This window comes from Oncorhynchus gorbuscha, linkage group LG14 (genome assembly GCF_021184085.1).
Source record: "Oncorhynchus gorbuscha isolate QuinsamMale2020 ecotype Even-year linkage group LG14, OgorEven_v1.0, whole genome shotgun sequence".
Lineage (NCBI taxonomy): Eukaryota > Metazoa > Chordata > Actinopteri > Salmoniformes > Salmonidae > Oncorhynchus > Oncorhynchus gorbuscha.
The window spans coordinates 20,389,304-20,415,427 of NC_060186.1; the positions used below are offsets into that span (position 1 = coordinate 20,389,304).

The window sequence follows — 26,124 nt, forward strand, 5'->3', positions numbered from 1 at the left end:
GCCACAGAAAGTATTTGACTCTGATGTGTGCCACAGAAAGTATTTGACTCTGATGTGTGCCACAGAAAGTATTTGACTCTGATGTGTGCCACAGAAAGTATTTGACTCTGATGTGTGCCACAGAAAGTATTTGACTCTGATGTGTGCCACAGAAAGTATTTGACTCTGATGTGTGCCACAGAAAGTAGTTGACTCTGATGTGTACCACAGAAAGTATTTGACTCTGATGTGTACCATGATGGCCACCCTCTACAAAGTTCTACTCAACATATATCTTTCAACTATGCTATGATGTTTAACGTACAATTTCAATCTAATCTAATAGAATCTACAAATTACGCGTGGAAGATCAATATTTTTACTAAGAGTATTAGTATATTAGTAATTGACTGACCAGTCTCTCCAGATCTCCTAACAGTACTATTTCTAGGAACAATTTTAGATCAATGGTATGCATTTTCAGCCATTCCTGAACCTGAGACCAGAAACAGGGCTACCTGAGGGCAATACCAAAATAAATGGTCTATTGATTCTGTATACTCACAACAAAATCTACAGAGCTTCGATGATTTTATGCCCCAAATATTCAACATTTTGTTGGCAAGAATTCTACATAATTTTACCTGAAAAGCACGAAGTCCTGAATCTAGGCTTTATACAAAAACATAATTACACATATGCTAGGCCCGTTAAGAGTGGAACACCGGTATGGTGGTAAGAATTGTCTAGATTTATGACTGAAATGTATTAATGAGTGATTGGCCCTAACATTTCACTTTAAATTATGTCAATGTTGTGTTTTCTGTACAAAAAAAAAAATTGTAAGTATAAAACAAATATAACAATAGTTCTCTGGAACACGTGGAACGGTCCACAATGTGGGGGGCTACGTCATGGTTATGCCTCCTCCCCTCGCGTCCCGGTTGAACGCTCATGGTGAAGCAGCGCATGCGATTGGGAGAAAGAACCAACTTTTGGGGGGGGGTAGTAGCCTACAACACAAAATAGCTTACTAAGAGCTGTGAACATGGCTGCAGTTACAACCAACGGTACCGAACAAGACTCCACACCGGCAAACGAGCAAAATGGAACGTTGGCCAAGGGAGAGAACAGGAATAATAAACAGGGCCCTGCAGACTCGAAACAGGAACCGGGTGACAACGAGGACGAAACAGAAATGGACGTGAGCAACGGAGACAGCAAAGAGGAGAAGCCTTCAGTCGCACCAGAAGTCGCCAAAGAATCGGTTTTACCCACGGAAAACGGCAACAAAAAAGAAGACGAACCGGCCTGTGAACTGTCTGAACCGGTTAAAAGTCCCGTGGAGGGAATCCCTGCGAGTAGCACCGAAACCGGGGAGAGCACCGTGGAGCTGAATCAAGAACAAAGAGAGGAGAGCGTGTCCTCGCCTCCTAGCTCCGACAAGACCAAAAGCGAGGAATCCACGGAGAAAACCGACCACGGTATCAAAAGACGGGCCAGTGTCGAGATATCCTCCTCGGATGGAGAACCTCTCAGTCGAATGGATTCGGAAGACAGGTCTGTGCATTACTAATCCCCAGTCAAATGTTGAATACAAAGCTGCGCAACAATGTTACCAGCCCACACCAACAATGATTCAATCTCGATAAGGTGTTGCCGTTTGTGATCAAACTACATTGTCACGAGTTGCATGCACTATCCTTGCAATTATACAGTGTTGTGTGATATCTCCGTACTTTGTCTTTTGCCAAACAACAGTTTAGCGTAACAATAGGGTTTGTTTTGCCACAATGCATCACCACCCAATGCGCAACGATGCGTTATGGACAGTTGACAACATTTGGGTACATGAATAGTTTTAACCGATAGTTGAATAGGCCTAGGTTTTCCTTAAGGGTTCAACGGAATGGTTCAACGCTGCACGTACACCCGCATCTGGACATAATGTCCATGTATGGCCTGCATTGCCACTTGGCCACCACGATGCTCATTGTGTAATAACGTAGTTACTATAACACCACGTTTTAAAAAGAGAGACACCAGCCATATGAACATTTCAGACTTGATTTTATCTTATGAACCAATTCAGTGAGTAAGATCCTCCATGTTGGCATGTAATCCTTGAAAACCGTTTGGTGAAAGTCCCATGAGTAATTTCACAAGTGGAGCACTGAGACAAAGAAAATTATAATCACACACTAACACATCTACACACACACTTACAGACGTGTCAGTGTGGTCAACACAACTCCTCGTCACCTTCTAGTTGGTTTGGCCTTGTGGCTGGGTCACTGTAGTTACAGGATGTCTATGTTGAGATGAGTCCTATACACACACACACACACACACACACAGATTCTCACCCACATGCACATGACGGAATCACACACACAAGTCTTTCTGAGATATTTAGATGTGTACCCAGAATTCCCCATGCCATTATGTGAAATGGCCAAGATGGAACTTCCACTGGATGATAAACTAGTGCAGAACGAGAGAGTGAATCAGATCAAAGGCGTTAGAAATTAGTAATGATGTATGCAACTCGCTGCTCAACTCTCTTACAGTAGCAACTTGGGATAATTTACTCGGGGTTGCTGCGGGCCTGCCGATCTGATTCACCTAACACTGTGCAGAATGACGGTTATGCCTGTGTGACTCTTTATGTGCATGTAACAATAGAAGTCAACACACAGACACATATGCAAAAGTCCAGTGTAGATATAGGGTCCTATCGGCCATATACTAATCCATATAGATTTGCCCCTGTACACGATGTCTGAATATCACTAGACTAGCCAACAGAAAATAACAATATACACGTACTTTTCTTATTCAGACGGAAGCAGAGAAATCAACCATTTCACACACCTTGATATCCACCCTTCTCCTTTTGCTGCTAAAATAGTGGGATGATTCCCTTTCTGGATCCCAGTAGATTGTCTGTCTGTAGCCATAATACGACCTGTAGCGGGTAGCTAACAAAAGAAACCCAGTTAAAGGCCTAAGACCCTGTGTTACTACATTTCAGCTCCTGTTGTTTCTGAAGGAGAGGGGATCCCCACCCCCATCCCCCCCCCCCCTCTCCCGTCCTGGTGTGTTGCTTTGTCTAGCCGGGGTAGAAAGGCCTGTAGTAAGAAAAGAGCGATTGAATGGAGGAGAGAGCTCTGCTGTTTGGGCAGCTGCATGGTCTCAATGTAACTTTTGTTCCCCTGCTGGCACTGAGGACCTCAGGAACAGAGCAGGGGAGCAGCTGGAGGCAGGCAGCCTTATGAGGTGTGTGTGTGTGTGTCACTTTCTCTTCATTCAGTCCAACATGGTAGCATTACTGAGTCACTAGTGCACTCTGAGAGGCTTTGTGTGTGAGGACGAAGGGATATACTTCTATGTCTATAGTGGCCTGAGATTAAAATCCGCCATGACACCCTCACATCCCTCCTTGTAGACCAGGCATACTAAACCTCTTATGCCCCAGAGAAGTGGCACCGTCTGTTGAAGAGCAGTGTCGGCACATGCTATAAACACACTAAATCACCAAGATTTAATGACGGAGGCTGTCCAAACCCATGACTAGAACTGACCACAAGGCACGACTGAGGGTAGTGCGTACGGCCCAGTACATCACTGGGGCCAAGGTTCCTGCCACCCAGGACCTCTATACCAGGCGGTGTCAGAGGAAGGCCCTAAAAATTTCCAAAGACTTCAGCCACCCTGGTCAGACTGTTCTCTCTGCTACGACACAACCAGAGGTACCAGACCGCGAAGTCTAGGTCCAAAATGCTGCTTAACAGCATCTCCCAAGCCATAAGGCTGCTGAACAGCATCTCCCAAGCCATAAGGCTGCTGAACAGCATCTAACCTCCCAAGCCATAAGGCTGCTGAACAGCATCTAACCTCCCAAGCCATAAGGCTGCTGAACAGCATCTCCCAAGCCATAAGGCTGCTGAACAGCATCTCCCAAGCCATAAGGCTGCTGAACAGCATCTAACCTCCCAAGCCATAAGGCTGCTGAACAGCTAATTAAATGGCTGTATTGACCCCTCCCCCCTTTTTACGCTGCTGTTACTCACTGTTTATCTATGCATAGTCACTTTATCCCTACCTACGTGCACATATTACCTCAATTGCCTCGATTAACTTGTACTCCTGCACATTGACTCGGTACCGGTAAGGTCCTGTATGTAGCCTCGTTATTGTTATTTTGTTACTCTTGTTTTTTTACTCTAGTTTATTTAGTAAACATTTTCTTAACTGCATTGTTGGTTAAGGGCTTGTAAGTAAGCATTTCAAGGTAAGATGTGACTAATAACGTTTGATTTGTTATGTAGTACAACAGATCTCTGTGCTGACCCCATCTCCCTCCCTCTCTCTCAGTATCAGCAGTACTCTGATGGACATGGAGAGCACAGCGTCCAGCGGGCGCTCCACACCTGCCATGATGAACGGGCACGGCCCGGGCACCGCCACCCCGTCGGTGGGTAAGGGCGTGGCATACACCTGCTGCTGGGACCAGTGCCAGCTCCTCTTTACCACCAGCCCAGACCTGGCTGAGCACATCAGGGGCGTGCACGTGGACGGACAACGGGGAGGGGTATGTTTTTTTTTTCTTCTTCTCTATCCTTCACTTCCTATATCATCTTCTCTGTCCTGCCTGCCTGCTCACCGTCTTCTATCCCCTTCCTCCTTCACCTTCGGGTTTTACGCCTCCAACTCGTCTTCTCCTCTTCTCCACCACCACGACCCTGTCTTCAAAATATCAATCCCCCTCTTCTCCATCTTGAAGATAATCCAAACATCCTGTGTTAAACTAACTCCAGATGAGAAGTACTGCTGCACAAAGACCGCTTGATGTTTTATCTCTCTTGGAACATGTAGGTTCAGAGAGGGGGCGGGGGTCAGTTTACGGGGGCTTGGGTTTCTAGGTGCTTCGGTTAAAAATGGTCCGTCATTGAATTTATATATGAAATGTCCATCTGCCAACTACTACAATTCTCCAGGATAGTAGGACATTTAGTTTCTTACATTGCATCTTGGGTAACTCATAAGAGCTAGGTTGTGAGTGACCTGTGAAGAGACGTGTGTTTAACAGTGTTGCTGTCCTCTCGCCAGGTTTTTGTGTGCCTGTGGAAAGGCTGCAAGGTGTACAACACCCCGTCGACCAGTCAGAGCTGGCTCCAGAGACACATGGTCTCACACAGCGGAGACAAACCATTCAAGGTGAGAAAACGCCTTCCTTTCTTCCATTTTCCTGTTCGGTCGCTCACTCGCTCGCTCTCCCTTCACTGTCACACACACACACAACACCAAAGCACTGACTCTGCCAGCCACATCCTCATGTCATATACAGAGCCTTCATCATATTGATACCCCTTGACTTATTCCACATTTTGTTGTGTTACAGCCTGAATTCAAAATGGATTCAATTGTTTTTCCCTCGCCCATCTACACACGACCTCACAATGACAAAGTGAAAACATGTTTTTATTTATTTTTGCTAATTTATTGAAAATGAAATACAGAAATATCTCGTTTACAGAAGTATTCACACCCCTGAGTTAATACATGTTAGAATCATGGTTGGCAGCGATTACAGCAGTGAGTCTTTCTGGGTATGTCTCGAAGAGCTTTGCACACCTGGATTGTACAATATTTGCACATTATTTTTATATTCTTCAAGCTCTGTCAAGTTGGTTGTTGCTCATTGCTAGACATCCATTTTCACGTCTCGTATTAGATTTTCAAGCCAATTTGTGTCAAAACTGTAACCAGGCCACTCCGGAACATTATGGAACATTGTTGAATGTCATCTTGGTAAGCAACTCCTGTGTATATTTGACCTTGTGTTTTAGGTTACTGTCCTGCTGAAAGGTGAGCTTGTCTCCAGTGTCTGCTGGAAAGCAGACTGAACCAGGTTTTTCTCTAGGATTTGACCTGTGCTTAGCTCTGTTCTGTTTATTTTTATCCTAAAGAAAAGTCCTTGTTAATGACAAGCATACCCATAACATAATGCAGCCACCATCATGCTTGAAAATGTGAAGTGGTACTCGGTAATGTGTTGTTGGATTTGCCCTAAACATAAAGCTTTGTATGCAAGACATAAAGTTAATTTCTTTGCCACATTCTTTGTAGTTTTACTTTAGTGCCTTATTGCAAACAGGATGCATGTTTTGGAATATTCTGTACAGGCTTCCTTAATTTCAGTCTGTCAATTAGGTTAGTATTGTGGAGCAACTAGTTTTGTTGATCAACTCTCAGTTTTCTCCTATCACAGCCATTAAACCCTGTACCTGTTTTAGTCACCATTGGCCTCATGGTGAAATCCCTGAACGGTTTCCTTCCTCTCTGGCAACTGAGTTAGGAAGGACGCCTGTATCTTTGTAGTGACTGTGTGTTAATAACTTCACAATGCTCAAAGGGATATGCGATGTCTGCTTTTAAATTATTATTTCTTACCCATCTACCAATATGTGCCCTTCTTTGCGAGGCATTGGAAAACCTCCCTGGTCTTTGTGGTTTAATCTGTTTGAAATTCACTGCTCAACTGAGGGACCTTACATATAATTGTATGGTTGGGGTACAGAGATGAGGTAGTCATTCAAAAGTCATGTTAAACACTTAAGTCCATGCAACTTATGTAACTTAAGCACATTTTTACTCCTGATCGTATTTAGGTCTGCCACAACAAAGGGGTTGAATACTTATTGACGCAACACATTTCTGCTTTCACTTTTAATTAATTAGTGAACATTTGTCAAAACATAATTCCACTTGGAAATTTGAAAATCGGCTTGTAGCACCACAAATTGTGGCTAAAGTCGAGGGGTGTGAATACTTTCATACCTTCTGTATGTACATGTCAGGTGCTATAGATTATTCTAGTCTTAGAATGATTCTAATGATCTCCGACACAATACACTTGTCACGCACTACCCTGTGTGAAGCTAAATGCATGATATTATATTGAATGTTTCCATTGAACTCTGCCTTCTATAACCAGACCTACAGTTTCCTCTGTATTAAACTCTTTGAGCTATTATTGAAATAGAAATCAGCTAGGTTTCAAATGGAACGACCAATACTGTTATTCTCTATGTAAGTGCTGTTGTATAAGCGATCTACTGTTAAATCTACTAGTCCGTGTTCTCACCGGGTGTTGTCTCCGTCTTTGTCAGTGTGTGGTGGGGGGCTGCAATGCCACGTTCGCCTCCCAGGGGGGGCTAGCGCGCCACGTACCCACCCACTTCAGCTCCCAGAACTCCAACAAGCTGGCCAATCAGGGCAAGATGAAGGAGGATTCACCTTCGAAGGCGGGGCTTAACAAGAGGCGGAAACTCAAGAACAAACGCAGGCGGTCTTTACGTACGTATCCGAGAAACACACACACGCACATATAAACACACGCAATACACACACAGCATATGTTTTATTATCCTTGTGGGGACCTAAAATTGATTTCCATTAAGAATCCTATTTTCCCTAATTGTTTCCCTAATTTTAACTGTAAGCCTAAAATAGCCTTTATCCTCTGGGACTTTTGGGCATTTCTGGTACCCATAAGGATGGCAATACAAGCACCCACAAATGCAAGCATGTGTATACACACACAGATATGCATGGGCACACACTCAATCATACAATCAATCAATAAACCAATCATGTACTCACTGATCAGGTTGCCTGGCATTCAAACCAAGCGTCTTAACCAATCGGGTGGTGGGAAACGTTTTGATGATGAATATCTACGAGGGTCAGATCCATCTGATTGGCTAATCCCCTCTGACCTCCCGACCTATGAACCTCAGTTTAACGCTCCCCCTCTCTCACCCCAGTGTGTTCTGTCCCTCCAGCACGACCTCACGACTTCTTTGATGCCCAGACCATGGATGCTATCAGACACCGGGCCATCTGCCTCAACCTGGCTACACATATAGAGAGCCTAGGCAACGGACACAGTGTGGTGTTTCACAGCACGGTTAGTAGTAGCACACACACACCATCACCGTCGTCTACCACAGCATGGTCAGGGATCCAGCGGCAGCAGACCATGCAGGGTCCTGCACACACACACACAGTGTACTTCACTGTTCAGACAGCAGAGGGCGCAGCAGACCTACAGAATAACGGTCTCAGCTTTACAGAGGAGTTTATTAGTATTTTTTTTTTTTTACTTTTATTTAAGCTGGGAGTCATGCTGAGACCACGTTCTCTTTATGCAGATGAGGCCTGCATGAACACATCAGTACACAACCAATGCACTATTATACATGTCTTTCAATACACGCATCAATTACACAATATGTGAAAAGTAAACACAACCGTATGAAACAAACACATTCTTCAGTAAAAAGCCCTCTAACATCTGCCTGACTTGCTCTAGAGGCACCAACTCTAACTTTAAGGACTTTTGGAGAAAAACTCCAATCAGATTTACCTAATTGGGTGGAGATTGAAGGGCTCTCCAGGGTTAGCCATCCCCGAGTCCGGGTCTGGTAACTTCTACGTCTGAAGTTTAGCAATGAGGTAAAGGTATGATGGCAGTTTATAGACTAAATAAGAGCACAATGCCTCGATCTGTGAGACTTCGGAGGGCCGGCCTACTTTCTGATGCAAAATGCAATGATGTGTACGGAACCTGTCGCCCGTAATAATGCACTGTGATAAACTGTGCCCAACGGCTTCAGTACAGTGGTAGCTGCATTCATATAGACAAATCCTCATAGTCAATAACCGGAATGAATGTTGACTGGATGATTTTGTTTTCTACAGCATTTGTCCCTATATTGGAAGCCTATTTGGCCGATTTTTCATTTCGTAACTTATTCATCAACATGCTTTTCGTTCATCCAGATGCCCAGGTATTTATAAGAGGGGACACGATCAACAAGGGCACAATCCAAAGTACTAGGGGTGTAACTGTTCATCAAACCCACGGTTTGATATGTTTTTGGGGGTCACGGTTCACTTTCGGTGAAGTTCCCTTCACAATATTCCTGTCATTCTGTTGTGACAGGATTGTCATGTTGGTCCTCTCATGTGTCCACTCTGATGCTGCATTTGTCACCTTCTGGGAGGTGGGAATTTACAGTTGTGAAGTCATAAATAGCAGTTGGATGCGTTCATGTGATTTGAACTCGTTGAGAAACGCATTGCCAACAAGCTTTAAACTAAACGCTCATGCTTGTAAACATGTTTTTTACCCACAATAGATATCTTTTTTATTAATGTTTTGCTGCATTTAACTGCCAAATGCTGCTCGAGGCCATTTCCTTAGTAGTTGACACCCGAGGTAATCATGTGTCTGCTTCAGATCATTGACAAGTTTCCCACAAGTAAGTACCAGTTGGGAGGGCCATTCAAGTGGGTTTTCCCCAGTCGTATGTGGTAAATTCCCACTTGGTTACGAACACACCATGACACTGTCTCTTTCAGTGCCAGATGCGCAGTTGGGATGCTCATGTCTGTAGCACGGCACATCTCCTATACCAGGGTAATGTGATGTCTGTCACTGTTACGTAAGCGCAACACAGGGGTGCGTTGGCCAATTCATTCTAAACCGCATCTTTGGCTTGCTCGTATAGAGCGGGTACAACCTGTTTGCTTAAATTGGTGCAAGAGGAAGTTCGTAAGGCACTGAAACCCCCCTATTCTCAATCACCGTGATTGGTTATGTCTGTGGTTATTAAGCAAATAATGAAACGCAGCCTACCTATCGCTCTTGTAATGTATTCTGCCCGGTCAGAGTCAGCTGCCAAGGAATGCTTGAATGCCGAGCTGAGACGATGTGGTGTTTCTTTGCGTTTCCGTCTTGCTCCGGTGTACTCGGGTGATGTCAGAGTAAATGTGTCAACACATTTGAGGTGTTGGCAGCTGCGTAGGATATTCTTGTTGAGCGTGGCCACATACTGTTAACGTTTTATCCACAACTCTCTGCCCATATCAGTTGTAATCTGCTGGGGAAGCCTGAATGTCCACAAACTGGAGATTTAAACGATTGTTGATGATCCTCCCAATTCGGGTTTATCGACCTCCCCATCGTACAGAACTAGTCCTTGGCTGCGCCTCACAAAATGTGAAATGCGCCAGTTAAGGTAATTTTGATTGCGATGTCCGCGTAGGCGCTAGTTTTAATGGAATAGCCTTGCATGTTTGTTTTAGTTCAGATTTACGGCATGGGCCTACTACTACGCAGCGTATGCATTGCCTAAAAGACGTGGTATTTTTGTTTCGTAATATTTGTTTTTATGTATTCATTCGGGTTCAGTGCGACCGAATCGAGGTCTCTGACCCGAACGTTTCGGTATGAATACGCGTACCATTACAGCTCTATGGAGTACTTATGCCGAAATCATCAGATTCTTATGTGATTTGGAAAATAACGTGTTCTTGGTTTTACCTGCACTAAGTACCAATGACAGTTCAGCAAAGGCCTTCTTGGAGGGCAATAGCGAAAGATTGAGACTGACAGGGCCTGGTCAGGTGCGGGGTCAATAGCATACACCACAGTGTCTCCTGCATACAGGTAAATGTTAATTTTGTAATTTTTTTTATACAGATCAACCAATATTGTTAATGTGAACATAACCGGAACACGAATTGATCCCTGCAGAACACCCTTTATGTCAAGAAACCCGATTTAACACCATCAGTAAATACAGTCTTCTGTCCTTTTGTTAAAGCAGCCAATCTGTAACTTTTTGGGTGACCCAACCAAATTCACATAGAAATGTGAGTTATAGAGCTGTCATTCTCATTGAAAGCAAGTATATGTGAGAAGAAAAGGTGTATATGTGCCTTATTTCTATGCTTTCCGTTCTTAAGTTTCAATTTTGCGTCTTTCTTTAGGTTTTGTACAATTGCTTCAAACAACTGAAAATACAATGTTTTTGGTTTATGGAAAATATATTTCAGTGGTTTAGATGGTACAATGATTCTCTACACTTTACTCCCATGCCCCTTTTAATTATTCTGCTAATAAAGCAACTGAAATTTGGCGAACTTCGAATTTTAGCAACCAGGAAATAAATGGCAGAGTGGTTTCTGCATGGTGCGTCTTTAAATAATTTCCAAACCAGCTAAACGCAGCCTGGTCCAGGCCAATTGATGAAACCTCTGAATAAGTAATGTAGGGTAGCCTAGTGGTTAGAGTGTGTTGGTCTTGTAACCGGAAGGTTGCAAGTTCAAACCCCCGAGCTGACAAGGTACAAATCTGTCATTCTGCCCCTGAACAGGCAGTTAACCCACTGTTCCTAGGCCGTCATTGAAAATAAGAATTTGTTCATAACTGACTTGCCTAGTTAAATAAAGGTTAAATTCAATTCAAAAAATGGGTGAAACACAGTCGAAGGCTTTAGACAGGTCAACAAAAAGGGCCGGGCAGTGTTACTTGTTATCCAAGCAATTTAAGAACATAATTTAAAACCAAAGAAGTAGCAGAGATGGTTCTACCACCTGGTCTGAAACCTGACTGGTTTCCATTTAAGTGATAATGCCAAAGAAGCCGGTGTTTGGAGGATATATTGGCACGGGTGTTAGGACCGAGACCTAGTCGAGGGCCTGCAAACCGTGCAAATGTATCCTCCAAACACCGGCTTCGAGGGCATTATAACTTTTATACAACGGCTTACCAACATATTAAAATGATCGACATATTTTCATGAGTGTTATTTTGATTCATTTATTCATACTATTTCATCCTTCCACAAGATATTGTCCCACTAATACTAGTAAAGGCCCAGTGCGCTACTTTTGTGAATTATTATTATTATATCTCTTCTTTTTTTTAACTCTGCTTTTTTAAAATCTTTTTTTTTAAACTTCCGGCTGAGCTGATTGGACAGTGAGACGGAACAGAGAAAATTAGCATTTCAACATCATAGCTTTAGCCGGTGGTAACTTGTGGAACAGACACCGTCAGACTCACCAATTGTATAATTACAATACATTACGTAGTTAAAAAGGATCTGAGTATTTACCAAAGGTTCTATAATTTTTGCTCGGCATGAGTTTGGACATAGGGCTCTAATTACTTAGGTGACCCGACACCACCTTTTGAAGGGGGAGTATGTGGGCCACTTTCCAGACCCTGGGGATGGCACCAAAAATACTTCTGGTAAACATGTGTTAAAGATTCTGCAATCAGAGGAGCTTAAAGCTGCAGCAAGAATGGATCTTTTGGATGAAGCAATCTTGCTCAAGGTGTCTAACACATCACAAGTAGAAAGTTGTTGAAATGAAAACAAAGATTCACAAAAAGTTGACAACTTCCATTGAGCCAGCTAGAGGCTGGGAGAGGGGCAGGCAGTCGACTGGCTGACCAGTGTCAATCAAAGCTTCATTTATTTCAAGTGAAAAGCCTGCTGAGATTAAATGCTGATTTAAAAAATAAATAAAACATTTTTTTAAAGCATCACAATCACACAACTTGTTTTCCAAAATTGACGGTTTAAACTCACATGAGTTCATGTGTGCAGTGTTGAGGCCTGCTGAAAATGAAGGGCCCAGCCAGGGAATAACACTGACTCCTGTGCCCCCTTTTTTTAATTAAACTGCTAATAAAGGGAACTGCCAGCAACCCTCCCACGAAACACACTGCTCTGACGTACATGCCAGAGTCCAGACCCAGCCAGGCCTGTTGTTGGAGCCGCTTAGAAAACAGACCTCTTCACCTCCTTCCAGCCTCTGTCCTCCCTCACTCCCACCATCTCTCCCCTACACATGCAGTTGGAGAACCTCTACCGGTATTTGCACAGAGAAATCAAGAGCGACAGACGGCGTAGGAACCCAGCAGTTGCCTGACGACTCCGACTGAATTATTCCGCTGCTCTGTTCACTTCGTACTGAAGTCTGAGACTGCCATCATAGTGGGGAGGGCAAAATGATGGGTGTTGTACAAAACAAAGTCATCAACGATCGAGTCTTTACATCTTTATCAGTGTTCTGGCTCTGGCCCCACCCCACCCATCAGTTTCTGGGACCAATCAGAATGGTTAGAATGTGTTCTAGACCTCGTCAGGGAGGTACTCGGATCCAGACTCATTGCGGAGGAGAAATTAATGTCCGTGGGCGTGGCGTAGCATTTGGCTGAAGCAAGTACTTTGGGTAGCCAGGCAAACCCAGCAGGCCTTCTCTATGCCAAAGCAGAAAGCAAATAAAACCATGGGAGAGAGTCTAGTGTAATGTCTTTTCACGCTGTGTGTGTGTGTGTGCGCGTGTGTGCGCGTGTGTGTATGCACACATTCATCTGTGTGTTTCTAAAGATAAAGAGCATTCCTAGTCTTCACCTTGGTCCAGGGTCACACTCACTCACTCACTGTGGAATGCACTAACGTCAGTCAGGGAGCTGTATTGTTCCTACCACACACAGGGTGTGTGTATATGTTTAGTGGCTGGACTGGCGTCTTCAGGCCAGTGAAGTAACAGTGTTAGTCTGCGGAGTGGGAGGGAGGACAGATTGAGGCTTAATTAGACTGGAGCCAGGTGTCTGATTCCTTTTTACTGACTTGCCATCATCATCAGGCCTTTGGTTAGGGATGGTGGTGTCTTACCCCTCTTCTTTTTCTATCTCTAGGTAATAGCGAGGAGGAAGGAAGATTCTGGGAAGGTTAAAGTCCTCCTCCACTGGACTCCCGAGGACATGTGAGTTGCCTTCTTTTTCTCCACCCTCCCCTCTACCTCTCCTCCCCACATCCTGCTCTTCATCTCTCTCCTGTTGGCAGACACAAGGCCTCAGTCCTCTTCTCTCCCCTTGCTCCCATTTCTCTCCTGTACTACTGGCAAGCAGAGGCCTATCCTCCCCCTCCTCTCTTCCTATCCTTCTCCTCCCCTGCTCTGTAAATGTCAGCAGGCGTTTAGTGGTGGTTAGTCAATTTGTCCTGTGGCTGTGGGCAGGAGGCTGGCAGTCACCTGTGACCCTACCACCGCACCACACACACACACACACAACACACACACACACAGGAGGATACCCAGGTCAGCGTCTCCATCTAGAAGGGTCAGTGATTTGGATGAGCTCACTCGTGTCTTGGGAGCTACCCTGTGATCTCTGTCCATCCTTTCATCCCTCCCTAACTCTCTCTTTTCCTTGGGTGTATTCCCATAGGTTAATTTTGATCAGTGGCCCAGTTGAGGAGAGAATGAATGACCAAGAGCTCCCTTGACAATCATAACAGCTATCATAACCAGCTGTGTGCATTTCAGACTGGAATATTCTAAGTTAGCTATGTAGTTGGCGTACTATATTATCAGGGAAATGATTGGTCATTAGTCTCTCAGCCAGAGGAGAGAAGGAGAGGAAGTCACTTCAGACTATTGAGCTGCAGCCCTGTGTAGCCCTACTCCTCCTCAGGTCATTAGTCTCTCAGCCAGAGGAGAGAAGGAGAGGAAGCCTCTTCAGACTATTGAGCTGCAGCCCTGTGTAGCCCTACTCCTCCTCAGGTCATTAGTCTCTCAGCCAGAGGAGAGAAGGAGAGGAAGTCACTTCAGACTGAGACAAAGCCCTGTGCAGCCCTACTCCTCCTCAGGTCATTAGTCTCTCAGCCGAAGGAGAGGAAGTCACTTCAGACTGAGACAAAGCCCTGTGCAGCCCTACTCCTCCTCAGGTCATTAGTCTCTCAGCCGAAGGAGAGGAAGTCACTTCAGACTGAGACAAAGCCCTGTGCAGCCCTACTCCTCCTCAGGTCATTAGTCTCTCAGCCAGAGGAGAGAAGGAGAGGAAGCCTCTTCAGACTATTGAGCTGCAGCCCTGTGTAGCCCTACTCCTCCTCAGGTCATTAGTCTCTCAGCCAGAGGAGAGAAGGAGAGGAAGTCACTTCAGACTGAGACAAAGCCCTGTGCAGCCCTACTCCTCCTCAGGTCATTAGTCTCTCAGCCGAAGGAGAGGAAGTCACTTCAGACTGAGACAAAGCCCTGTGCAGCCCTACTCCTCCTCAGGTCATTAGTCTCTCAGCCGAAGGAGAGGAAGTCACTTCAGACTGAGACAAAGCCCTGTGCAGCCCTGGTCATTAGTCTCTCAGCCAGAGGAGAGAAGGAGAGGAAGTCACTTCAGACTGAGACAAAGCCCTGTGCAGCCCTACTCCTCCTCAGGTCATTAGTCTCTCAGCCAGAGGAGAGAAGGAGAGGAAGTCACTTCAGACTGAGACAAAGCCCTGTGCAGCCCTACTCCTCCTCAGGTCATTCATTAGTCTCTCAGCCAGAGGAGAGAAGGAGAGGAAGTCACTTCAGACTGAGAAAAAGCCCTGTGCAGCCCTCCTCTCTAGCCATTAGTTTCTCAGCTGGAGGAACAGGCTGTCAGCTCTGCTCTGTCTAAAACCCCTCTCGCAGAGAGCTCATCTCCGATAGAAGCAACTTTCTGGGTCAGGAAACGGGCTATAAGCCAAAACGATGCTCGCTTTCATGGTACATGTCCAAAATAAACACCTCTCTTTTGAATTTTTGTTGTTTTGGGGTTTGGATGAAGAAGGGAGAAGGGAGGAGGAGGAGCAAGAGGCGTATTCCGGCACTCGTTTCAGAAGCTGTGAGAGTGTTTTGTTTAAGAGTTGGATATGTCTCTCTAAGGACCATGTTGCTGTAAAGGCAACCGTCACCCACACTACCATGGAGAATGTCTACCAGATGTTATTGTAGTCACTTCTAGCCCTCAGCTACGGCGCTGCAGCAGCATCCTATGTGTGCAATGAGCATTGTATTGGCTGTGATTTAAACCGTAACGGGCGACAGTTGAGGCCTTCCTCTCTGTCTCCTAGCATGTTATTGGGTGCTTTTCTGCCATTTTTGTTTTGGCTCTGTCCACTTGGGTTCATCCCTCTGCAAGGGTACGGTCCCCTCTCGCCTCTCCATTTCTTCAATACCTCTCTCTTCTCCTTTCATCCACTATCCACTTTCTTCCTTTCCTTCTCCTTTCCTCCCCCTAGGGCTTTCATCTGCTCCTCTCTGAATCTATGATCTATAGCCAAGCAGTCTGCTAACGATGAACCAGGCACCGCTTATTCACATCTCCCCCACATCTCTCTCTCTCTCTCTCTCTGTTTGTTCATTGGGATGCTTTCCTGGTGACGCACACCGTGACGACTGTAGCAGGAGTAGAGAGGAGCCCAGTACTGGCATTGATCCTCTCCCAATGTTTCCCACAGATAACACCTAAATACACTCTTTAGTTAGACAAGTACTTTAGGAAGCATGCATTTGTACCACTGCAATCTCCTCTTAACCCATTTCTGTTCGATGCCAGTCAGACACCAGCTCAGAGAGGCCACGGTGCCAACTACAAGATTTGTACTGTCTGTCACCTCTTCCCCCTCTCTCTCTCTCTCTCTCCCTCACTCTCTTCTCCTCCTTCTCTCCTTCTTCCCTTGTGCTCTCACATTCTCCATCTCCTCCTTCCCTCTTGCTTGCTCTCAATCTCTATCCCCTCTCCAGACTACCTGATGTGTGGGTGAATGAGAGTGACCGGCCACAGCAGAAGACCAAGGTGGTCCACCTCTCCCAGCTGCCCCAGGAGACACACGTACTGCTGGACCCCAACATATACAGGTGTGTTTGCATGCACTGGAGGGGGGGTTGCCAAATCTTGAGGCATAGACCATTAGGGCTAATCATTTACTCTCCAAATGGTGTGTGTGTGCCTGTGGACGTGCACATAACTCATACAATGGTTGACTCACAACAACAATGTCAGCATACCTACCACAGCCAGTGTGTTTTCCTAGACTCCGTACTGGCCCAGTGATCCCCGAGGGCCTGTGCTACTCTGTGTTTACCCAGCTAATTAATAATGGTTACAGGCTTCTTGTAATGGATGGCCATGCAGCACAGAGCTAAATATGAACCCCCAATGCCCATGGAGAGAGGTGATCCTGAACCTCACGTCGGCCTTGTACCTGAATACCGGCTGCTTTGAGTTTGTTGTACCTAGTCTTTCCTCTCTTTTATTCTTACAAGCAGTGATGTAAATGCTTTATAGGCAAAGTGAAGAAGGTATGGTTCTCTGAAGAGACCCCCCCCCTTAAGTGATTTAAATGCTTTATAGGCAAAGTGAAGAAGGTATGGTTCCCTGAAGAGACCCCCCCCCCCTAAGTGATGTAAATGCTTTATAGGCAAAGTGAAGAAGGTATGGTTCCCTGAAGAGACCCCCCCCCCCCCCCCCCTAAGTGATGTAAATGCTTTATAGGCAAAGTGAAGAAGGTATGGTTCCCTGAAGAGACCCCCCTTAAGTGATGTAAATGCTTTATAGGCAAAGTGAAGAAGGTATGGTTCCCTGAAGAGACCCCCCTCTTAAGTGATGTAAATGCTTTATAGGCAAAGTGAAGAAGGTATGGTTCCCTGAAGAGACCCCCCCCCCCCTTAAGTGATGTAAATGCTTTATAGGCAAAGTGAAGAAGGTATGGTTCCCTGAAGAGACCCCCCCTTAAGTGATGTAAATGCTTTATAGGCAAAGTGAAGAAGGTATGGTTCCCTGAAGAGACCCCCCCTCCCCTTAAGTGATGTAAATGCTTTATAGGCAAAGTGAAGAAGGTATGGTTCCCTAAGAGACCCCCCCCCCTTAAGTGATGTAAATGCTTTATAGGCAAAGTGAAGAAGGTATGGTTCCCTGAAGAGACCCCCCTTAAGTGATGTAAATGCTTTATAGGCAAAGTGAAGAAGGTATGGTTCCCTGAAGAGACCCCCCTTAAGTGATGTAAATGCTTTATAGGCAAAGTGAAGAAGGTATGGTTCCCTGAAGAGACCCCCCTTAAGTGATGTAAATGCTTTATAGGCAAAGTGAAGAAGGTATGGTTCCCTGAAGAGACCCCCCTTAAGTGATGTAAATGCTTTATGGGCAAAGTGAAGAAGGTATGGTTCCCTGAAGAGACCCCCCCCCCTTAAGTGATGTAAATGCTTTATAGGCAAAGTGAAGAAGGTATGGTTCCCTGAAGAGACCCCCCTCTTAAGTGATGTAAATGCTTTATGGGCAAAGTGAAGAAGGTATGGTTCCCTGAAGAGACCCCCCTTAAGTGATGTAAATGCTTTATAGGCAAAGTGAAGAAGGTATGGTTCCCTGAAGAGACCCCCCTTAAGTGATGTAAATGCTTTATAGGCAAAGTGAAGAAGGTATGGTTCCCTGAAGAGACCCCCCCCCCTTAAGTGATGTAAATGCTTTATAGGCAAAGTGAAGAAGGTATGGTTCCCTGAAGAGACCCCCCTTAAGTGATGTAAATGCTTTATAGGCAAAGTGAAGAAGCTATGGTTCCCTGAAGAGACCCCCCTAAGTGATGTAAATGCTTTATAGGCAAAGTGAAGAAGGTATGGTTCCCTGAAGAGACCCCCCTTAAGTGATGTAAATGCTTTATAGGCAAAGTGAAGAAGGTATGGTTCCCTGAAGAGACCCCCCCTTAAGTGATGTAAATGCTTTATAGGCAAAGTGAAGAAGGTATGGTTCCCTGAAGAGACCCCCCTTCAGTGTTGTAAAGTACTTAAGTAAAAAATACTTTTAGATGACTAAAGTTGTTTCTGTACTTTACTATTTATATTTTTGTCTGCTTTTACTTCACTACATTCCTAACGAAGATAATGTACTTTTTACTCTCTACATTTTCCATGACACCCAAAAGTACTTTTAAAACTTTTTATGCATAACAGGAAAGGAAAAAGGTCTAATTCACGCACTTAACGAGAACATCCAGGTCATCCCTACTACCTCTGTTCTGGCAGACTCACAAAACACAAATGCTTCATTTGAGAGTGTTCCCCTGACCATCCGTAAACTCAAAACAACTAGAAAATCGTGCCGTCTGGTTGGTCTAATATGAGGAATTGCAAATGATTTATACCTTTACTTTTGATGCTTAAGTTAATTTTTAAACCAAATACCTTTACTCGAGTTGTATTTTCCTGGGTGACCCCTAACCTAACCCCTGAAGCACTCACTGGCTCCTTGGCCTGTTGTTTCCAAACACACATTCCTCCACTCTCCTCCTCCTCTCTGTCTCGTATAGGATGGTGAGAGAAAGAATCCTGACATGCCTGACATTCAGTAGGGTCAGGTTATGGTGTGTTGTCATTATGATTTGTGTGCCAGGAGTAATCTGCAAAGCACAGCTTTCAAGATTCAGGAATGATGTGACTGCTATTTATTTCCCCACCAGGTGGCGCCAGTCACCGTTGTCAGCCAGAAGAAAATACTACGCCGTAGACAAAGCATTCCACCCCTTTCTTGACCCACCTCCCTCCCTCAATGCCATCTTGCATCTTGGGTGTCATCCCCTGCTGTTGACCCTTTTGGCCACTATAATGCAACCCTCCCCATCACTCCCCTGATAAATATTTTTCTTCACAAAAGTGGTTCCTTGGGCCTTGATTCATCCTGTATGAAAATGTAATGGTCGGTATCCTCTCAGTTCTGTAAATACCCTGGTAGTATGTATAACATTCTGAACATGTTCTGAATGCTTACAGTACATGAATGACTGTGGGGGGAGGTGGACCGTGTTAAGAGTGATGTCATGCGTGCACAAGATGCATAAGTGGAAACGAATGTAAAGTGCCACTGTCGTTACAGGATGTTCTTCTAGAGACTGAGGACCAATCAAAAGGGACTCGAAAAGGAGCCTGACGATGTCACCTGGCGCAGGAAATCACCATGTCATATCCTGTCTGGACAGGAGTGGAGAAGACCAGAGATTTCAATGCCTCTTTTATTCCCCCCTTTTTTCTTTAACTTTCTGCTCTTTTCACTTTCTTTTCAATGTCAAATTCCTCCAAATGATGAAGTTAATTTAGTATTTGTTTTCAATGGTTTTTGAAAATACACTATATACACAGTAGTATGCAGACACCTCTTCAAATAAGTGAATTTGGCTATTTCAGCCACACCCGTTGCTGCCAGGTGTGTTAAATTGAGCACACAGCCATGCGATCTCCGTAGACAAACATTGGCAGTAGAATGAAGTGGATCTCCATGGCCGAGCAGCCACACACAAGCCTAAGATCACCATGCACAATGCCAAGCGTCGGCTGGAATGGTGTAAAGCTTGCCGCCGTTGGACTCTGGAGCAGTGGAAACGTGTTCTCTAGAGTGATGAATCACACTTCACCATCTGGCAGTCCGACGGACGAATATGGGTTTGGCGGATGCCAGGAGAACGCTACCTGCCCGAATAATGTGCGCCAACTGTAAAGTTTGTTGGATGAGGAATTATGGTTCGGTCTAGGCCCCTTAGTTCCTGTGAAGGGAAATATTAACGCTACAGCATATGACATTCCAGACAATACTGTGCTTCCAACTTTGTGGCAGGCCCTTTCCTGTTTCAGCATGACAATGCCCCCCTGCACAAAGCAAGGTCCATACAGAAATGGTTTGTCAAGATCGGTGTGGCAGAACTTGACTGGCCTGCACAGAGCCCTGACCTCCACTCCATTGAACCTTTGGGATTAATTGGAACGCAGACTGTGAGCCAGGCCTAATCGCCCCACATCAGTGCCCGACCTCACTAATGCTCTTGTGGCTGAATGAAAACAAGTCCCTGCAGCAATGTTCCAATGTAGAGTGAAAAGCCTTCCCAGAAGAGTGGAGGCTGTTCTAGCAGAAAAGGGGAGTACGAACTCCATATTAATGGCCATGATTTTGGAATGAGATGTTCTACGAGCTGGTGTCCACATACTTTTGGTCATGTAGTGTAGGCCAAATGTATTATATACTAGGTGCTGAACATTTGAGCCATTTTGGGGGTGTTTTAGTTAATACAACTAGACTACGAGCTTAACAGCACAGTTACTTGATGTTGTAGAGACCTAGTTGCATTTTGTAGAGAAACGTGTCTTTGTAAATACTCCTGGAGATTGGTAATATATTTTTATACCTGGAAATTGTACTGTAGATGTTTTATTATTTCTGCTCCATTTAAAAAATAAATTTGAAAATAAAAAAAAAGGTTTTAAACTGTAATAATTGTACATAATGCAATAGGAAAATAGTTAGGAAAATAGGCTGTTAAGTGCACCCTGTTTCTGTCTGACACTAGCTCGGTGAATTGTACTGTCGCAGCTTCTGATAGTTAAGATGATGATGAGGAAGTTGTAAGGCCTGTGTGTGTGTTTCTGTACGTTATCTTTGTGCTGCTGGCAATAGGCAAGTAATAACAGTATTATTAACCCCTCTCTCTCCATTCCTCTGTCAGTCTGGCTAACTAACGTCTGCATGTTAGTGCAGGGAATGGAGATGATCATGTTGAACTATACAGTAGGACTCTTCTTCACGGTCTGTCTGAATAGCTACCGAAGTGTGTGTGTGTAGAGGTCCATTATAACATGGCATCACAGTTTGTTTTGTTTTTAAATAAAATGTTTAATTAAACCTGTCATCTCTTATAATTGCCTTTGACATTAGGCATGGGTGGGATGTCTGTAGAGAGTGTGGTTGTTCTGTTAATTGCAGTACTGAGCAGTGTACTGTTGAACATGATGCCACAGACAGTGAATACTGGTGCTCACCGACAGGACCTAGCAAGTTATTAGGCTCCCTGTGCGATGGTTCCATACACATTCTATGGCTTGGTTGGTAGAGCATGATTCGCTGTCTCTCTGGCCTAGTTTGTGAGTGCTGTTGTGGGGTTGTTCTTTAGCTGGTTCCGTCTGTTGATCCAGAGCAGGGCTGTTGTGGTGTTTTGGGAGGCTGTGTAACAGGCTTGTTTGGGAGGAATGCAGGGGCAGCAGGCAGCGGTAGGGGCATCTGGGACTGATTTGCTGAGCATGCTGCGGACGGACCTACGACCCACCCAATAAGTCATCCTTAAGCATTTTGTGTGTGTGTGTGTGTGTATACAGTGCTGTCAAAAACAGGTTTTATTGAATGCATTTCATTTAGACAGGGATGTATGTCCAACCTGCATGATTGTCCATAATGAACTGACTGCATTGAAAGTCTGATTAGAGCATGTTATTTACATCTAGGACAAGTGCAGCTGATAATTAAAGAGATCAATGAATGCTGACACCACCTCTGGGATATTGAAGTATGGAACAACAAAACATTGATCAAAAACAATATTAGCAATATCAGTCCACTCTGGGCCCTACAATAACATCATGTGAGCCTGTAGGTTAGCGCTAATCTATCAATCATTTCTCACCAACTGACGAGATCTGACGTGAGGTTTGTCAGTGTTACATGATCAATGTCGTCTGGTGGTGACGGAAATCCATTGATCTAGAAAACACATTTGAAAACAGGTTACGCTTCCGCCGAAGTGCCAGATTCCTACTGAGAATGTGTTGGATGAATGACTTCTTTATGAACCAGTATATTACTTGCTAGTTATCCAACAACTTTGATTTGCCGGGTGCAAGTTGGGAAGGAAGAAAAAGTTGTTTTTTAAAAGATCCCTAGCCATTCCAGATTTTTGGCTATGACTCGTATTGTCGAGCTCGAGAATTTAGGTCTTATATCAATAACAAAGGCAATAACTTCGAACCCTTTTTCTCGGGCCTCCATTCCAAATGGTTTCAAAATATGAAGGCTGGCAGAAAGCATTCAGGGTAGTTAGTCTGTAACAGCTTCTTCAGTCTCCCTAGAAAGATCCTTGTCATTTCATTATTCCGTAACTGTGGCTGTGGTGATAAGGTCAGCTTTGGTTTGCAGTAGCCGGCAATTCTAGAATAGTTATTGGGGGGGAAAAGCAGGAGCCGCATAATCCAGAGTGGTTTCGGGTGAGGGACAGTGGTCACGGTAGAGGATCTAGGCTAACGCAGACGCCAGCACATTGTGACCACCTCTTGTACGGCAAAGTGGGCCAAACACACGTGGCCCATTCTGTGTGGGTGTCACTGTATTCATCGCCATGATCATAATCGGACTCATTTCGTCAACACTCGTTGAAAATCTTTCTTCGCAGCTATCTGACGTGTAGGCTAACTGCTAATGCTATGTGTGTAGGATCAGCCACTAATGAGAGAAGTCCTGTTTCTGTGGTCTGCGTTTGACCTCAGCCTGAGGGATTCTCCCATGGCGCTGTCATATGCGTGTCACACATTGCGTGTTGTAAGGCCTGTAACTTTTTTTTCCCTCTCTCACGCACTCACGTACATGCATACACACTCATGTTGCACGCGCACACACAAACACACAAATTCATTATCTTCGGGATTTGATCATTAGGGGTCTTTTTTTATACATAAGATTCACAAGCTCTGTCTTTTATCAAGCAGATTGGATCTGATGAGCCAGATGCTCATAAATCATGATTTGGATTGGCTGCTAATTTGGATTTGGCCATCTTTAACGCAATACAGTCCAAGAACATTGTGTCGTTTTAGCGATTGTGTTAAAAGAAATCTCATAAAAACGTTCTCCCTTGTGAAGAGAATCTGATTTTAAGCTATTCCCCCATGGAAGGCGGACTGTTTAACTCTCCCATACTTTAAAACCAACTTTGAGAAAGTGGATCTATAGCTGTTTACCACTCCAAATAAACAGAGAATGTTTGTGGCACGGTTGACATGGGAAACAACACCACGGGGTTTCACTTATAGCTTGAACACATGTTTTATAACTGCATCTTTCCAGGGGGCCTCAGATTATAGCTAGCTGTCCTCCAACAATGAAGAACGTGGTCTTCTGGGAGAAAATGGTGGTCTTGAATGACATCATGGATTTCCCACAATTCCCAGAGGTGGCTCTATACTGGGGATGTGAGTTTCTCATAATAAACATATAGCAAATTATTATGTTTCTCTGTCTTGGGAATTTGCCAATGCCTCTTATACTCCCATGTAGTGCTTTTCTTTTACTGTAAAAATATGCATGTACAACAAACATAACCAGTTCCACCATTGCGTGGAGTTGGAAATATGGATTAATGCTAGTTTGGACAGGATTTGGAAGACAAAACATTAAGAACACCTGCTCTTTCCATGACATAGACTGCCCAGGTGAAGGCTATGATCCCTTATTGATGTCACTTGTTAAATCCACTCAAACCAGTGCAGATGAAAGGGAGGAGACAGGTTAAAGAAGGATATTTAAGCCTTGAGACATGGATTGTGTTTGTGAATGGAGGGTGTAATGGGCAAGACAAAAGACTTAAATGCTTTTGAACTGGGTGCCAGATGTACCGGTTTATGTCAAGAACTGCAACGCTGTTGGTTTTTTCACACTCAACAGTTTGCCGTGTGTATCAAGAATGGTCCACCACCCAAAGGACATCCAGCCAACTTAACACAACTGTGGAAAGCATTGGAGTCAACATGGGCCAGCATCCCTGCGGAACACTTGAAACACCTTGTGGAGTCCGTGCCCTGACACAGTGAGGCTGTTCTGAGCACACAAGGGAGTGGAGGTGCAACTCAATATTGGGAAGGTGTTCTTAATGTTTTGTACACTTAGTGTGTACATGTGTTAGGGTTATTCTTATTAAATACTTTTTCTTTACATAGTTGAATGTGCTGACAACAAAATCATCACACAAAAATGATCAATGGAAATGAAATTTATCAACCCATGGAGGTCTGGATTTGGAGTCACGCTCAAAATTAAAGTGGAAAACCACACTACAGACTGATCCAACTTTGATGTAATGTACTTAAAACAAGTCTAAATGAGGCTCAGTAGTGTGTGTGGCCTCCACGTGCCTGTATGACCTCCCTACAATGCCTGGGCATGCTCCTGATGAGGTGGCGAATTTGCCAATCTTGGTGTTCTCTGGCAAATGCCAAAAGTCCTGCGCGGTGGACGTCGAGCCCTCATACCACCCTCATGGAGTCTGTTTCTGACCGTTTGAGCAGACACATGCACATTTGTGGCCTGCTGGAGGTCATTTTGCAGGGCTCTGGCAGTGCTCCTCCTTGCACAAAGGCGGAGGTAGCGGTCCTGCTGCTGGGTTGTTGCCCTCCTACGGCCTCCTCCACGTCTCCTGATGTACTGGCCTGTCTCCTGGTAGCGCCTCCATGCTCTGGACACTACTCTGACAGACACAGCAAACCTTCTTGCCACAGCTCGCATTGATGTGCCATCCTGGATGAGCTGCACTACCTGAGCCACTTGTGTGGGTTGTAGACCCCGTCTCATGCTACCACTAAAGTGAAAGCACCGCCAGCATTCAAAAGTGACCAAAACATCAGCCAGGAAGCATAGGAACTGAGAGGTGGTCTGTGGTCATCACCTGCAGATCCACTCTTTTATTGGGGGTGTCTTGCTAATTACCTATAATTTCCACCTGTTGTCTATTCCATTTGCACAACAGCATGTGCAATTTATTGTCAACCAGTGTTGCTTCCTAAGTGGACCGTTTGATTTCACAGAAGTGTGATTGACTTGGAGTTACATTGTGTTGTTTAAGTGTTCCCTTTTTTTTAGCAGTATATATTGTATTTGTACTGTATGCGTCATGTATATGTTGCTAGCTGTACACATGCCCAACACTTCTCATCTCTACCATAATAAGCTACATGTATATTTGACTTTGGTCTGTCCAGTCCTGCAGCTTATGACCAAAGACTTATGTGGTCCACAGACCTGGGTTTCATATACTATTTGTTTTCAAATACTTTATCATGGCTTGATTGAACTTACCTTGCACAATGGCAGCAATAGAATAGTCCCAAAAGTTCAAACCCCACCTGTAAGAAAGAGACCTAGGGCCTCAGTCTTGAAAGCATAGCACTGACCGACGACAAGGTTCCATTCGATTATTTATTCCATATAAAAAGACTGAGCACAATACTGCTGCTCTTCATCGGTCCTACCTCCTGCGGCTTTTCAACGGCCCTACCTCCTGTAGTTTGCTGTACTCCACCACTCTGTCCTGGAGAGAGAAGCTCAAACAACAAAGACAAGATGCTAGTTCATGGTAGACAATATCTTTGAAACGGTACTACATATGTAGAGTTGATCCGTCTTTGTGTGTATCATTTATTGATAAGATGTTTTTAACTTTTGACCGAACAAAACAATGCTGCATTGCGCCACCCGGTCTTTACCGCGGCTACTATAATTTTAGCCTGTAGGCCTAGATTTATGGAAGGTGTAATGTGAGCTGTATAATCAGTAGAGGTGTGATGGGTCCTTCCCTTCCACACCACCCAGCTCATATGAGTTCCAGGCATACTCAATCAGACAGTCAAAGTATTTGAAAGAAAGCAAATACTATTTGAACCCAGGTCTGCGGTGGTCCAGTC

The 26,124-nt window shown here is 44.6% G+C and overlaps 1 protein-coding gene and 1 non-coding gene across 3 annotated transcripts; both read left to right on the top strand.

Annotated features, from left to right (window-relative positions):
• Positions 1-877: 877 nt before the first annotated feature.
• Positions 878-20,377, top strand: LOC123994617 (zinc finger protein AEBP2-like). Of its 2 annotated transcripts, none has more exons than XM_046297443.1 (8): positions 878-1,539; positions 4,357-4,573; positions 5,092-5,199; positions 7,155-7,341; positions 7,812-7,954; positions 13,550-13,617; positions 16,396-16,509; positions 19,514-20,377. In XM_046297443.1, exons 1-8 carry the CDS (start codon positions 1,028-1,030, stop codon positions 19,524-19,526), a joined length of 1,362 nt encoding a protein of 453 aa, XP_046153399.1. In that variant the 5' UTR covers positions 878-1,027; the 3' UTR covers positions 19,527-20,377. The 2 variants fall into 2 exon arrangements, with proteins under 2 accessions (XP_046153399.1, XP_046153400.1); XM_046297444.1 differs by having other exon boundaries at positions 7,830-7,954.
• A 989-nt stretch (positions 20,378-21,366) lies between these two features.
• On the top strand, positions 21,367-21,495 carry LOC123996003. The gene has a single exon (XR_006831948.1). It is a non-coding gene; the product is annotated as a small Cajal body-specific RNA 14 (non-coding RNA).
• Positions 21,496-26,124: the final 4,629 nt, after the last annotated feature.